Raw genomic sequence first — 16,567 nt, forward strand, 5'->3', positions numbered from 1 at the left:
GTGCCCAGATGGAAGGCTGACAGGCAGGTAGGCCATCCAGTTACTTTAGCCGGGCCGGCGCAGATGATTGGTCGTGCTTTTTTCAGTACTCCTACGGCTTCCACAGATGACATTTCTTTATGGATTCTTTGTCAAAGCACTTCAGATATTCATTGCTATCGGGATGTTAAGAGCATTCCATGGAATATAACAAAAAGTGTATCTCGAGCCGGTTTCTCAAACTTACCTACCCCACCTTTAACATCATTGTATGTTACTACTCTATATTACTCTTACGACTGCAGCCACAACATACGGGAACGTTTTACATCGCAGCACGCAATTTCAATTTCAACAGTGTCAAGCTATGCTTGGATTGTGTTACATTTGTAATTATGCAATACTCATTGTAAGTATTAACTGTTAATTGTTGAGTGGTCACACATTTGTATCTTATTGTACTTTAACTTTAAGATGATCAGGGTTTGAACTGGGACTCAGGATACGGATTTATTTGTATTTTGTGTTTGTCTATAAAATATGTTATGCTTCTACTGTGTAACCCTTCCTGGTAAATACATGATTCTGCAAAAGCTTAACTCAGCATCTAGGTTTATGAATGGCATACAACTAGATGCTGTCATCAGTAATGTTATAGTTGTAGTTATATTGTTGTTGTTGTTGTTGTTGTTGATGTTTCCTTTCCATTTCTTTAAACAGTAAATATATTATTTTGTCATTACAGCTTGAGAAACTCCACGCCATTGGCTTTAAACCAGTGCTGCTTCTTGGCAAGGAGACCAAGAAGAAGGACGTGAAATGTGAAATCCTAACCCCTCGCTGCACACTGACCGCCTATGCCCAGGATTACCTTGACAAGATAGGCACTTTTTATGAGTACCTTTGTGAAGGTGAGATGCTTGCACTATATCTTCACAGTATTGTGCACACAAAATGTTTGTATCAATAGAGAGCTTAACATTTCCTTATAATCAACACAGTTATATGGAATGAGTTTGGATCAACTCATTTAATAAAGTCAGTTAAGTTAACAACAACTTACAGCGACTGTTTTCAATCCATCCAAATCTTGGGGACAACAACTTGATCCAGTATTTATCCTTTGATTCAGCCAGAAAGCAGTCATTCGAGCCATTTATTTGGGTTTGGCAAACTATATTTTTGTGAGACAACTAACACACATCATTTCTACCTGTTAACTGTCACTATTTTTAGCTGCAAAGTATTACAAAAGTTGAAAGTAATTGCAAAATATTTAGGGATATGGACAACGTTTGACTGTTTATTATTTTAGCAAACTACATACAATAAATACATTTTTAAACACTGAGTATGTAGCCTCATGAGACATAGCTCACTGCAGAGGGGACTTGTGGACATTGAACTGTTATTTATCAGGAAATAGGTAGGCAAGTTTAATTTGAAAAAACATTTTGGGGTATTGTGCTACCACTTCCGCATTCATTGTATACAAATTGAAAGTTGTTAATGTCAAGGTAGTTAGGTTTGATGACTGACATGTATGTTGAGGCTTGAGCCATCCCTTAAGCAATTTCCTTTTAGCAAACCGTTCCTAAACTGTTTCCTTTATCAACGCCCAAAAGGGAGAAATATTTTGAGGTTAATGGTAAGAGCACAATACATGAAGACGATCCCAGTTGACCACATATTCAGTTTGGCAGTTCTGTATTGAGGTCATGTTTCTCGGGTTGTAAACAAAAGCAGTTATCCAGTGCATCCAGAGGTCCCTTTACATTACATTTAGCACATGTTTTTATCCAAAACGACTTGCTACTTATTTGATTGCACTTACTGTAAGCAAAACACGTTTGCATCAGTCTCATCTGAACAAAATGTGTGGATGTAAATAATGTAAGGGAACATACATGCACACGTCTATATGTTGTCTACCGACAAATTGACATGGAATGTAGACACAAATCGGAAGAATAACATCGCAAAACCATAAATGGTTGACTGGATAAATACCACTATTACTCTGCTATTAACTTTGACTGCACACAGTCCTATGACATGACAGTATATTTTTGACCCTGTCTGGAAACATACCTTAAGCACGCAGTATTTCTTATTTCTAGATATATGAGTTAACCTCTTTGTCTTAAGCAAGTCAAGACCAACATTTGTTTAACTTGCACAGGTTGGACACAGGACTCCACCGGCCAGGGGGAGAGTCACGCTGAACCTCACACCCTGTGACCCATCTCAACCAGAAAACAACTGGCAGGAGGCAGGGACCACAGAGAGCCAGGTGCCAGAGACAAGCACCGTGCAGTAGGGATGTGCATCTCCATCACTGAGGCCGATGCGATGCGCATCTCGATACGTTGCCACAATACGATACATTAACGATACATTTGAAACACCAGGTGATGCGATACGATACGATTCACCCCTGTTGCGATACAGTTCGATACGATTTGATTCAACATTATGCGATACGATGCGATTCAACACGATGCAAAAATAATGATACTTCAATATGGTACGACAGAGGATTTTTGTTTTATTCCTTATATGCAGCAAATCATACATTACCAAAAAAGTGCTTTACATATTTGGTACTGCACATCCCATCATGCCGTTTATTTTTTTACCTTTAAAAGCTCTCCAGAGTACCATGTTATAACACCTCACAGTTAAACAATGTAAGGATGCATTGCTCATGATTAACAATGTGCAAATAACAGCTGCCAGCCTGATGTGCTTAACATTCATCCAGAGGCTGACTCACCAGTGAGCAGAAAGCAGTGGGTTCTATATGAACAATAAAGAATATAAATAACCTTTCACAAACAGGTATTTCATAACTGCTTACAGTAAGGAAGACATTTAAATTATTGTTGGCCATCACAGGCTGCTGTAAACTAAACACCACTCTCTCTGACAGAACACCTCACTGAGTGATTTAACTCAGTCTAACTTTCAGGTTTCTCTTTTCAGCCGCAGACCCCATGTCGCCTCTTTATGTGCGTCGCTAAGTTCCTCGTACTACAGTACTTGTGTAGCCTACTTTAAAGCGGCTCGGCATCGTTAACAATTTGCGAGCGATTTTTCAAGTTGACCGTCTGTAGTATATAGTGCCGCGCACATATACCATCAGGACGTTACTGATGGGGTGCGGCTGCGGAGTGATACTGTGTGTATGCAAGCCCGCATCTGGACGGATCGATGTATCATGGCTGTAGACCTGTTGAGTAATAAAGCTACCTCATACGAAGGTCTACGGATACCTGATTACTGTCCACGACCTGCGGTCAACTATTTAGCATAAAGGACTATTACACCGTCTTTCTTGAACAATCCGAAGTGTTGCCAAACGTTTGATTTGTAGGTATTTTTCGGTGTGCTGTGTTTCTCTTTCTCCTCAACTTTCGTGTGTGTTGATAACTGAGACTCTCGGCCTCCGTAGTGGCGAAGCAAATATCAAAGATCGTCTCTGTTGAGCGTTGACAAGATGAGGGGATTTTATATGAATGAATCGGTTTTTACCGATGCAAAGACGCTACGCAATCGATGCATCGCGAGTTCAACCCGGTTCAACCCAAACTTTAGCCGATGTGCACTCTTTCAACCGGTGCACTCGCATCTTGAACGTTTATGCCGATGCACCGATGCGAATCGGTGAATCTTAACATCTCTACCGTGCAGGTGGAGGTGCTGAAGACCCCCCCCCCCGTGAAGCAGTGCACCATCATAGAGGTGGGGCAGGAGGAGCAGCCCCAGCGTGATGATATGAGACGGGCTACCACCAAGGAGGGGCCAGGTAATAAAATAGATAGATCGAATGGGAGGGATGAAACCCTGACCATAGGGGTAAACTTCGAAGCAACTCGTGCAACAACGTCATGCAGCATATTTAAACTTTATACTCAAGAACTGCATTTAAATATGACACTGTCCCATAATGAACATATGGGGAATAAACTTAGGTTTTTGAATCAAAGTTAAACACAACATGTTAATATTTATCAAACTATTCCTTACACATAATGTATGGAGGCAATTATATAGGCAAGAAAAAACAAAACACCTAGACTTCATAGATCACCCTCAATTAAATCGCAATAACACAAAAATATCTGTACCTAAGACCTATTGCATCATGTGATGCTGCATTTGTTGGATGTATTTTGAAACTTGAGTTTAAGCTTAACTTGGTATACTGTATGTATATAGTAATATTTCTTCTTCAACCCACAGCTGTGAGGACAGGGTCCGTGAGGGACACAGTACTTGGTCCTAGAGGCAAAAAGAAAAAGTCAGGTATGTTAACAGTATTAAGTATTTTGACTGATTATAAACATTTGCATGAGTCGAATTGATTGGTATTCTAATAAATCTATCGACATGTACTTTAGAAAAGTGCATGTTAACGCAGTGATTGATGCTTCTTCAGTGAGTTAACAATGCTATATTGTGACTAATAACTATAACTGATACATTATCCAGCGGTCGAGATGGGTTTTCTCCGCAGGGTAGCTGGCGTCTCCCTTAGGGATAAGGTGAGAAGTTCGGTCATCAGGGAGGGACTCGGAGTTGAGCCGCTCCTCCTTCACGTCGAAAGGAGCCAGTTGAGGTGGTTCGGGCACCTAGTTAGGATGCCCGAACCACCCTAGGGAGGTGTTCCAGGCCCGTCCAGCTGGTAGACCTAGGGGTAGGGGTAGACCTAGGACCAGGTGGAGGGATTATATCTCTTCGCTGGCCTGGGAGCGCCTTGGGACCCCCCAGTCAGAGCTGGTTGATGTCGCCAGGGAAAAGAAAGTTTGGGGCTCTCTGCTGGAACTGCTACCCCGGAACCCCACCACGGATAAGCGGGAGAAGATGGATGGATGGATGGATGGATACATTATCCAAAAATCCAAAGGGCTTTAATTGTCTATATTTTCTTTGGTCATCTCAGGCTCAGCAGTGGTATGGCCATTCAAACAAGCATCCCATGTTAGGACTGAGAGCAGCTTGGTTCCATTTCAATGATATATACAGTAACTTTTGACCAGTGTTAATAGTGTGGTCACTTTTCATCGTGCAAGTCTGGTTGCTACTTAAGTGTTCATAGTTGTATTTATTTTATTTCTAATATGACTAATACTGTATGTGGAACCTGCTTTGATGTTCACAGATTGCTCCTACCACACTCGCCTAGAAACTTTCCCCATCAGGAGTATAATAAAAGAAAGAATGAGAAAGGTTAGACAGGAATAAAAGTAATGCATAGGGTGTGCTTTATGATGATGATGATGTGCTTTATAATTATTATTAATTAGAGATTTGTTTTCTTCTCTTGATAGGGAAAAGCAGAAATGTTGGTGGAGTGGGAGCCCTGTCCAGTATGGTATATATCTTCCAGTTAATTGGCTTCATGTCATCTGATGTAGTCCCATGTCCCACAAACACATGATATTTAACAAATGCAAAACATCCAGATCTACCACCAGTCCTCTTATATATTTCACTGCTGTTATTCTAAAGCAGCTGAAGTAGTGTAGGAACAAATGATTGTTTAACTTAATTGTTTTTATTGTTTGTTTGAAAATTTGTTTTCATTTCTATGTTCACTTTTTCTAAATGGTGGTGGTCGTTAATAAATGGAAAATGAAACATTTACTTATATAAATTGAGTTATAAGAGGTTTGCTTCACACATGGTTTATGCTTTTCGGAAAGACAAAACCAGGAACTGTAACTAACATTATTCCATTCTGTTTTCAGTGGCAAGGAGTGGGCTCATTCCTGGCAGCCGAAGAATTCTCCGGGATAATGCATACAAATAAAATCTGTTATTTGCACTCCAGTTTTGTTTTTGCACATTTATTCTCTTGTTGATATGCTCCATTTGAGTCACATTTAATATGTTTCTATTAGAAATAAGATGAAAACCTCCACCAAAATGCATTTCACTTTTTAGGAAATTACAGTTGAAATACTACATGATTTCATTGTCAGTGATAGGAACACCATAACCTATATTAAGCATATTCATGTGTGAAATCTGGTACTTTGCCATCCACTGCCTTATCTAATTTGTTTAACTTCCGATGTATAACGCTTTGGAGGTAGGTTTGCATATAAAGCGTCTTTGGGTTTCAGAAAAGCGCTATAAAAATCAAATGTATTATATCATTTAATTATAGGCCCAATTAAAATTATCCTGATCTGGATCACTGTGGTTTTGCTACTACATTTGAAAGCTTTTGGGGACACATTTAAATGCTTGAGATATTAAAATGGTAGTGATTACTTTGAATTTTCTTTTTCACTTATTGAAAACCACAACTCGAGTATCAGGATGGTCTTTATCTGGAAAGTTATCCACATCTCATCACCACGTTGTCACGGCGACCCTTTGTCACGTCACAGATACGGTACCCGAACTCGCCGCCCGGAAGTACTAGACAAACGATACTGCCGTTGCTAAGGAGGCAAAAGTGCAAATTTGTATTGTATATTTTTTTAAACACAGGGTTTGGTTTCGCATCGCGTCCGATTGACGGATTTCTGAAAGGGTATGGAGCCTATTCGGCCGTCAACGCAAGACAAGTCGAACGAGTCCACGCACACACGCCGGAAGAACTACAAATATGTCAGCTCTGTGTAATTCATAGCGATTTTTGGACGCGTATCTAATGGGAATTGTAGTTTGTTGCGCTGCTCTCATATCATTTCAATGGGTTAACTTTCTATTTTTCTGTTTTTGTATGTTTTGAGCTGAGGTGCCAACTCAACATACAATGTTGATGAAATGAATGAAATTTGGTGATGATTAATGGTTTTTGTGTTAATGTAATAGCAGTTAAAACAGGACCGGTCAAATTTGACCGCGAACACCAAAGTAAGGGGGGAAACGAATACAATAGGAGGGTTTTAATGTAACCATTGCTTATGACATTGATGATATTTTAAATAAAAAAACATATTCCCTAAAATGTGGAAGCTCTGGATGTCATACAAATGAATAGTTGATGTTTTTTAGGGCCACAACTTTGGCACTAGAGCACCTAGTGTTATCAAACGCATTTCAATGGTGAAACTATCCAAAAATATTGCATATGACAATATTTTCCACTACGATGAAAGGCGTGTAAACAACCCTACCACTACTACAACCCTAATTATATTGAAAAACATTTTAGAATGCCTCACGAAATACTTTAATGTAAATTAAAATGTGAAGGGATGTGTGTGATGTGGTGATTGACATTATTCACCCACGGATCTATGGGTTGGGTATTGTTCCGCCCGGACATGTTAGTTAACCTGTTGATGTGAAATCCGAAAACATTTTTTAAAAATAAAATGATACTTTATTCCGAGTGTGCTTGCTTTTCTATTTGGAGGTCATCACATAACGGCATTGTAATACACGGTTCCGCTGCATTAAATATTACATATCTGCCGTAGTTCGCTATTTATAGAGCCCTGATCAGAAGACTTCTCGACAAACAGGAAGAACTGCCGCCTAAACTGAATATGTGACGTGGATCATAAATATATCAGAAATTAAACAAAATCTTCAATTTCTCTTCACAATATAAGTCTCCTTGCAGTATCAATACTAATTCGGCTGACTTTTATATTTGATCCAACCGGTATATTGGTATATTTACACCATAACGGTGCAAAGCTGATAGAAAGGGACACCTGGTGGTTAAAGTACGTTATTGAAATGCATTATTGTTATTATTAGATATTAATAGGAGACACATACAGACAAACTAATAAGGCTTTATTCAAACATTAAAGAATACTTTAGGTTAAGGTCTTATGTTGAATAAGAAAAAAGCTTTGGGGTATAAATATTAAGCCTGACAAAGTACTAATATATTGCTTTCCTATATGTTTAAGCACTTATTTTAACTGATATTATACATATGTATTATACTCTTATAAGATGTATGTAGATAGTATAAGAAATGTGCAGAATGCGAAAGTTTAATGGTAGAGGTATACACTCATATTGATAGATGTCTTGTAATGCACTGTTGAGGAACATGCAACCCAAGTTGTTCATCTCCGACCTTGTCAGGTATTGAACATTCAATAAATAAAGAACACATACTTATTAAATATAAAACACAGAATTTGTGTGATTATACTAAATGATTTACAAATAAACACCACTGCATATTTACAACTGTTACACAACTTGGGCTCAATATCTTATCTTAAGATCAATGGCTACTGCCATACGAAATGTGCCTCTGAACCTTGACAAGTGCATGTTTCAGGCTTATCAATTTACAACAGGAGGGGTCACAGACATAAGATCAGCGGTTAAATAAAGCTCTTCTGACCTTAGCTGTCATGTGGGTATTAATGCTGCACAAGCAATTTTCACCCCATTTATTAATTATATGTTTTAAATGTGAGTGTTTCCGATCCCCTAAACCTCCATGGATGTACACAGTTTAATACTGGCAACTTCTTATTACGGGACATATGAAAACGTCTTTTAAAACTACAATTCAAAGCAGAGACGTGCCATAGATAGAGAACATGTTGTGAAACACACAATAGCCAGCATGTGTAGTTCTGGTGACGGGTGGGGGGCGGGGTGGACCCGTTCAAATCCAGGTTTGGACAGTGGTTCCATTTCAAAGTGCTGTTCGATGCTCGGCGTAACCCTCGGCGCACACTCAAACATCCAATCAGAGCTTGAGGACTATCACGGGATTTGTCCATGGGTTTGTCAAGCGAAGCGGAGAGAATACTTACTTCCGGTTGTCAAATTCTCTAAAGCAAATGAGCTGCTCCGACCCTCGGTCCTGACGGACTCCAACTTGTGTTTATTAATCAAACAAATAAATACACACAAGGATAATTATGTGTTGTTGACTAAATAACAGTGTGTGGTTTAGAAAAGAATACAAAATTAGAAAGAAAAAACGATGAAACAATACAAATGTCAGTATTCTGAGCCCCTACTCTCCCCATAACTGATGGCAACAAAAGTCCTACATTATTCAATTACAATAAAGAAGTAAAAACAATAAGGGTATAATAATTACGGGTTGGGAGTGAGAACGTGTTGCTGTACAACAAATCACCTGGTTGGAAGAGAACTCTCTGCTCCATAGTTTCTCTCTTCACTGTACATTTGACATATTCAGGGTAATATTTAATATTCCATCTGTCACATACTTATGTAAATATAATACCTTGCTTTATATCTTGTTATTGCTCATTTGTAAATTCAACATGTATATTTTCTTCTTTATTTCTTGTCTTTTTATTTGTATTGTATAATGCCATGTGTTTTAATGCTGCTGCAACACAAAGATTTCCCAAATTGGGATCAATAAAGTTCTATCTTATCTTAAACCAACAATCAGTGTTCCGGGTGAGGATCATCTCTTTACAAAAATATTCAAGTGCTAACCCATATTGTTACTTCTAAATGAATTTATTTCCAAACATATTATAATGCAGTGTGATGTAAACAACAAAAAGTACCACAGAAGTATGCTTAATATTTATTCATCAATCAACCACATCAATAACATTGTTTTTAAAACAATAAAATGGTCCTCTCTGGCAATGATTTATTTATGCGTTTCACCACAATACAAGTAAAAGGCCACCATAAGGGTGTATGTCTTGATTCTAGAGCGTTGGGGTTAGTCTAACATGAAAAGCATGGACAACAGAATATAAAATGAAGTTATGCAAACGATTATAACATACAGTATTAAGAAATCATACAACACAACAATTTTTTAATGATTTAACTATGTATATTAAACATGTACATTCTATGTGTCAATAAAATATAACAATGTATTATTTGGTTTTGAGAACAACAATGAGGTGATTCACCAAATAAACTAATTGATGTTTATCTCAATGTCCCTAATTATACATCCTAAAAGACTGTGCATTGTACATGTTGATTTAAGTACTTCAATCAATCAGGTTAATAGCTGGAGATCAAAAAGGAAATATAACTGACAAAGCAATTAAAGCAAGGAATGCAAACGAAAGCTGTTATTGGCCTGCGGTGTAACAGGTGCAGTCATATAAAGTTAATGACAGGTAAATCCTATAAGAGATCGAAAATAATAATGATGCATAGGCATCCCGTTCTGGGAAGAAAGGGAAAGACGTCCTGCTCTTGGACAATAATGTGCTCACCAAGTTGTATGGTAACCAGCAAGATATACTTGGACATTTAGGAATTTACATTCTAGTGTTTCAAAAAGGATCAAAAGTAAATGGTTCATTGCTCAGGATGCATTCCAGGGAGGCTGAGCATTTTGTTCAATACAATTTAAGTTGTGTACAAGTGAAATATTTGGCCTGATGCTGCGGCATAGGGAAAAGTCATATGGTCAACATATTCAAGTGTGATTTTCCATTGAGGAGTATGAATACAATCTCTAAATATAAAGTCAGTAAAGTATTTACATTTCTGATAGCACATCAAGTCTTGGCGGATATTCGTGCTTGAGAGCAGCAGCAATCTGGGGAAATACAGAGAAACAAAAAAGAGGGGCAGATCAGAAACCAAATTTGAGGTTTTTGAATATACAATGTATGTTAAGCATTAATTAATACAAAAGTAACAGCAACATGTCTAGGTTGAGGCTAAATCAACAAAGATACTGTACATTAATTCATAAGTAAATTACCTAAATTATGTTTCCTTCTTCATCCTCACTGGTGTCTGGACTGCTTAGGCCACTTTGACTTTCCTCTTCATGTTGAAGGAAAGAAGCATCAGGACCTAAAGCAGTCTTGTACTGCTGCAGTACCACCTGCAACCTCTCCGACGCCTCAGCATGCTTCCTTCTTAGGGTGCACCCAAGTCCTCCATTCCCCTTGTCTACATTTGAAAATACACAAAATATCGTTATATGACATACTACAAAGTAAGATTGCTTCACGAGGCCAGAGCACTTCAATGGAGTATATTCTCTCCCATGTACATATAAAGATGATTGTCACTGTCATGGGACATCATTATGTAAAATGGCCGGGTCAAATGGGCAAAGGCCATTATACTCCATCCAATTTCTGTGACCAAGAATGATTTGGGCTGACTTTTTTTCCCAACTCATACTTTACAAGGTAGGTTAAGTTTTGCTTTCAACTTACCTTCCTCAGCCACCTTATTTTTTAGAGCAACTGCCATGTTCTGCAACCATGTGCAATGCTGCGCCATCTCCAACACTAGGATGCCTTTCTCCTCGTGCAGTCTCCGTGTAAGCATCACTTGATCCAGTATATTTTTCTTGGCTGTAAAGTTAGCTAAAATCCAATCACAGTTATGTATATACACATGACTCACATTTTCATTATAGCACAACAATATGTTTAAAACTCCAAACATGTACTTTCAAAATAATCAAATGTATACACAATAAGAAAACTTAAGATATACCCTTAAACTAAATGAACGTTCTAACACTCTACATGATATGTGCATAACTCAGCAAGGTATACCTTCATATAACAGAACTTCAAATTAATTATTATGAAATATCTGAAAACTGACCCATGCCATGAACTTCCCACGGCGCGGACATGATGCTCCCTCCAGAGAGGGAATGCTCCAGCGCAGCAACATCTATGCCTCTGGCAGAGTCGTGTACCAGCTGGTTGTATTTCAGTATCTCCTGGTTAAGGCGCTTTTTGTCGTCTGCAAGCTTCCTTCGAAGTCGATGGCGGAGCTTGCTGCTGTCTGAAAAAGACATGAGGTCGAGGGATAGGGATATGTGACAAACTATATTTGCAAGTGCAAAAAATATATATAATTCAGTAGGTTGAATCTGCAACCTAAAACATTATATTGTATACCATTCTGTCGGTAAAGGGATTGCTTCCGCTGCCTCACACTTAGGTAAAGCCCCTCAATGCCTTGCTGCAGTGCTGTTTGAAGGATGTCTTCAGAAGTACCCGATGTTCCTGTAGAAATAATATTGGCAGTCAAATGTACTGTTACACAACACGTAACGGTTTTGAGAAACAAAGTTGTGCAACATATTTAACACCTTTTAACACAAATTGATGGTACAACTATGGAAACTGGAACCTATCAGAGATAAACATGGACACATAGTTGGCTTGCTATTGCTTGAAGATTATGTCCCCGTCTACTGAAATCCAGTGAGGGTCCCATTACGTGGCATGACAAATCAACCTTATATCATTGGCTGCTCTTTAGGATCAAATCTGTCGATTCAAACAGTCATGGACAATGATATGTAGCTGGTGTCATCTCGTCGTGCTTACCAGATGCCCATTCCTTCATGTCGGAAATCCACGTCGACACCATGTCATCTGAGACACAATGTAGCTCCGTCTTGAGTTCTTCAAGACTTGCAGTCTCTTCCAGGAGCCTCTTACTAGTCTGATAAACAGTAGACGATAGACATTTATCAAGATTAAAACTTGCTATGATTAACAACAAGCCATGTGCAAATGACAAAGGACACAACAACACCTTTAATAGGAGGCTCACCTTCACATATCTTGTGGAAAGTGCCTGATGGAGGGTGTCACCTTTTTTCCTGTTCCATCCCATAGCATGCACTGTGAGCATGTCCAGTCGTGCTTTTGAAAGCAATAATGAGGTTATGATGTGTCATCTAAAAAAGTATGCAATAATAGGGCAAGACCTTCCACTCACCTGCTTTGGACATGTATGTTGTGGTCAGGGCACAACGGGACAGGTAGCTGTTGACCTGCTCCACCTCTTCCCCGGCAGTCATCCCTGCTCCCTCCTGGTTCTTCCCACTCCATATAATCTGATGGTAAAAGGTTGCTGGAATTGTTGTGCAAAGAGGCTACATACTACTATACTAAACAGTATAGCTTAGATATTTACTACTTCAGTATTATAAATATAAAAAATATAAATGTACGGGATACAAAAATATTTCACATACCTCGCATTTGGTAGCATGGGCTCGAGCATGCATTACACTGAGGAATGGCTTCATGGTGGTCAGCTCCTGGAGAGCAGGAAGGACACTTGCAGCTTTCTCCATGTACGGCCAGTACTTGCAAGCCACATCCATGGCGAAGAACTTGGCTTTGGTTCCTTTTGAAGATACAGGGGGTAGGCGAATATCTCCCCCCTGTACATATTTAAGGCCTTCAAAAGAAACCCATGGCGACATACAGCCACCTCCATCCCTTCTTCATCCAGCTTAGAAGCCCTCCTTGACGTCTCCCTCGCTGCTGTCCACTGGGAGTCCCCACATGTGCCTCTTCCCTGGGTCCAAGACACGCATTACATCATGACAAATCAGTTAAAAGCAATGGAATCACGATCTACACCATTTGTTCTAATTATCTGATTTTGGAGTAGATGGTAAGGAGAAGTAGCTGAATTTGAAGAAAGTCAGGGTCGGATATACATGGCTATTTTTGTGATATACCTATAAGGTAAAATTATGAATAAAAACTTGCATTTTTCAGTGATCTCTGTATTTTGTCGACAAATGCAGCCACCGCGCTGTCTTCTGCTACAAAGAGCCCATTAAAAAAGGCGCTGCCATCAGAACTGAGAACAAAAAGATTAGCAAATATATCCATGAAATATAAACAGTAATCAAAAAAGTTAAATAACAACAATGTAAAAATAGCACCTTCCACTTCGCCGAAAGCGATATAGCTTCCTGTTTCCATCGGCAGAAACAGCCAACATCTCCGGCGTGCAGGCAGGGCAGATGAAAGGAGCACCACAGCAGAGCTGGTCTTCCTCATACGAGGCATAGGAGAACTCCAGAAAGCTGCGCTGCAGTGCATCTCCGTTGACAGGTCCAGACTGGAAGATAATTACATATATTGCTGTGATTTTGTCTATTTACGGAAATGTTATAATGTATAATATGGTAACGAATATTTACACTTACTCTTCCTCCACACTTTGTGCGATGCTCCAGCAGCTTTGCAAAGGCCTGTCTGGAGAATCCTGGAGAGATGACCTTGAGCTCTTCAAAGGAGCTCAGGAGGTCCAAGGTGTAAAGTGTGGAAATACTGACCGAAGCTGGCCAGTATCCACTTTTAAGGAGGACTTTCAAGTCGGGGGTCCACTGCTGCTGGCAAGTTTGACAGACATATAGTGGCAGATGCAAGTCATAATGCCCTTGGAACAAGTAAATAAACATAATTAAGACACACTTTACAACAGTTCCATCTACAAATAGTCAAAGATTAACAGATATTACATGAAGGTTTTACTCCAATTGGAAGCACAATGCCTCAGCCCACAACAGTAAACATATAACAACAATTCAATAGAAATCCAAATATATATATATATTTGTTTACCATTGATGGTAATTAAAATCACTGGTTTGCCTGGTACCACAGTGAAGTTTTTGCCTTTACAGGAGCAGTTGGGTGCCTTCACAGTTGGCAATATGCAAGCTGTCAAAAAAAAAAAAGAATAGCACTAATTACCATTATATGCTGGCCGAAGAGACATGTGAACATCAAAATGCATGTTTGAGAGAGCATACCTTGGTCATGGGTCTCATATCCACCTTCCACTCTAACAACACATGTTGTTGGACTAATTGGTTTAAAAAACCCATTTATTAAACTGTCCCGGTTGTGGAGTGGCTGTTTCTTGTGATGAAGTACATCACAGTCTCCACAGAACCACTCCTCGGGGAGACACTCTCTACACCTTGGGAGGAAATACAAAATTATTCTAATATCCTAGAATTACTTTCATTTTCATGTGGGTCTTCTCTAGGTATCCAGTTTTCTATCATCACAAAAGTCATGCATGTTATCTGAAATAGCAGGGCACTGAGCATTAATACTGAAAAATTACAATTAGGTAAAGTAATTTAAATAAAAGGTAAATGTTATCTCACCTAATAACAGCCGGCTCGTGGCAGAGGCCACACAGGGGATGACCAACAGCCTCTTTCTCTAGAAGGCATTGTAGGTGGTGTGGTCTCGCTTCTCTCCAGCGCTCTGAGGCTTTCTGCTGCCGAAAAGGCCAGGATGAGGCAGAGCTTTTTTGAGGCTCAGGAGGAGAACATGAGGAAAGAATGTCAGAGAGTCTCTCCATATTCTTTTCTGTGAACAGAATGGGAAAATGTAACTGTAAATGACTATATTTAAGATGAACACTAAAAATCAAGGATCATTTCTTTGCTCAGTATGGAACTGGCCAATATCTTTACTGAATTACATTCCTCGTCCGAGTCCTGAACTGTCAGTTGTGTATAAGGTTATTTTCTCTCACGAACACAATTTATGTTAGTTTTAAACTTAAAGCCATTTTTGTGATTTACCAAATTCGTGTTGTGCTGAAGGTTCAGTTGCAGAACCTCCACACTGGAAGACTGGAAGCCCTCAGTCGGGGGGGATGTGACTGTAAAACATCACACAGAGGGTTAACAGCAGATAACTGATGATTTGTATTATCTACCTATTGTTTAAAAGCTTGTGAAATTAAATAAAGCATAGTTCTTATGACACCACAGTGGGAATGTCTCCGACTGTAGTGTCACTATGCGTTTATATATTTGAATTATTGTAGACCCTCAACAAGCAATTACTGTGTTTTCATTCAATTTTCCAACCATTTATTTAGTAAATTCATAAAAATGTAAAAATAATTGGGATTTCAACCTGTAGCTGAGCCTTGGTGTCGCCCTCCACGCCTCCCTCTCGGCTTGCCACGTTCTACACAGCCCCTTTTAGGGGACTGTAAAGTGTCTCCTACAGAGCGTGCCCGTTTCCTCTCCTCCGCTGCTTTCTGTGACCAAGTAACAACTCATGTAAGCTTGATGTTGCTGATAAACTGATACCATATGACAGTGGACAAATAAAAAGGAAATTCATTCTCTTGAAGAACATTTTTACTTCAAGTTTTTCCTACCATATCCAACTAATGAAGTAAAACAAGTTGAACAAGCTTTATTTAGTAAGCCTCTGCCCCCCATGTTGTAATGATGAACCGTTTTGCAAAGGCCCTATACATTGATCCAAAATCCAGTTACTCTTGGCCTGTTCAGCATTGTTTGGATAACAGATAGTGCCAAATTCAAGTAGGAAATGAATGAGGTCATATGGGTTAAAACACCAACCTTAGCTTCAGCTAGCATGTGTTCATGCTTCAGCTCAAGAGCCATGCGTTTCCCTTTTTTGGATGTGGGATTATTGGGGTCTGGGTTGTGTTTTGTTGCCATTGCAACACAGCCAGCCAGTCAGCCAGCCAGCCAGACAGCCAGCCAGACACAAGAGATATGCAAACAAACAGCTGCTGTATGAGACAGACAGAGATAGTGAGACAGATTGTAAGATTGAGATGGATAGATGAAGAAATAGATAATGAATGATAGAAAAAGATAGAGACAATAACTATAAGAAAGCTAGATAGATAGACAGAGAGATAGGTTAAGTTTGGCTCTTAAAAGTGCCGTTGGTTTTATGATGGTGTAGATCAGTGTATGGGTTTGTGGTGTGGGTACAGGAGCTGCAGGAGAGAACAGAAAAAGTGAATTATGTAGTGAAACTAGCTTTTTTTAAATGCACATTGTGACTGTTTAACTAGTTTAGACAGACTGAGTTCATTTACG

General features: G+C 39.2%; 2 protein-coding genes across 2 annotated transcripts; both read right to left on the minus strand.

Moving 5' to 3' along the window:
* Positions 1 to 9,491: 9,491 nt before the first annotated feature.
* LOC117462773 (uncharacterized) lies at positions 9,492 to 12,715 on the minus strand. Its single transcript, XM_071206312.1, has 8 exons — positions 12,649 to 12,715; positions 12,481 to 12,572; positions 12,252 to 12,369; positions 11,817 to 11,924; positions 11,515 to 11,700; positions 11,115 to 11,267; positions 10,649 to 10,842; positions 9,492 to 10,480 (listed from the first exon to the last, which is right to left on the minus strand). The coding sequence occupies exons 1-7, from the start codon at positions 12,659 to 12,661 to the stop codon at positions 10,649 to 10,651; spliced, it is 864 nt and encodes a 287-aa protein (XP_071062413.1). The 5' UTR covers positions 12,662 to 12,715; the 3' UTR covers positions 9,492 to 10,480.
* Positions 12,716 to 13,415: 700 nt separating this feature from the next.
* LOC117462564 (uncharacterized) lies at positions 13,416 to 15,051 on the minus strand. The gene is made up of 6 exons (XM_034104837.1): positions 14,852 to 15,051; positions 14,489 to 14,658; positions 14,298 to 14,396; positions 13,880 to 14,112; positions 13,613 to 13,791; positions 13,416 to 13,527 (listed from the first exon to the last, which is right to left on the minus strand). Exons 1-6 carry the CDS (start codon positions 15,049 to 15,051, stop codon positions 13,416 to 13,418), a joined length of 993 nt encoding a protein of 330 aa, XP_033960728.1.
* Between the last annotated feature and the right edge of the window lie 1,516 nt (positions 15,052 to 16,567).

The sequence above is a fragment of the Pseudochaenichthys georgianus genome, chromosome 17 (genome assembly GCF_902827115.2).
Source record: "Pseudochaenichthys georgianus chromosome 17, fPseGeo1.2, whole genome shotgun sequence".
Lineage (NCBI taxonomy): Eukaryota > Metazoa > Chordata > Actinopteri > Perciformes > Channichthyidae > Pseudochaenichthys > Pseudochaenichthys georgianus.

Bases quoted from the DNA above. Each gene is read 5' to 3' on its own strand.
- LOC117462773 (XM_071206312.1), bottom strand. The intron at 12,370-12,480 runs GTGAGCCTCCTA...ACTGTTTATCAG, and splicing joins TTTCCACAAGATATGTGAAG to ACTAGTAAGAGGCTCCTGGA. The intron at 11,925-12,251 runs GTAAGCACGACG...TTATTTCTACAG, and splicing joins CATGAAGGAATGGGCATCTG to GAACATCGGGTACTTCTGAA.
- LOC117462564 (XM_034104837.1), bottom strand. From the start codon at position 15,051: ATGGAGAGACTCTCTGACATTCTTTCCTCATGTTCTCCTCCTGAGCCT. The intron at 14,659-14,851 runs GTGAGATAACAT...TTTCCTCCCAAG, and splicing joins CACGAGCCGGCTGTTATTAG to GTGTAGAGAGTGTCTCCCCG. The intron at 14,397-14,488 runs GTATGCTCTCTC...TTTTTTTGACAG, and splicing joins ATATGAGACCCATGACCAAG to CTTGCATATTGCCAACTGTG.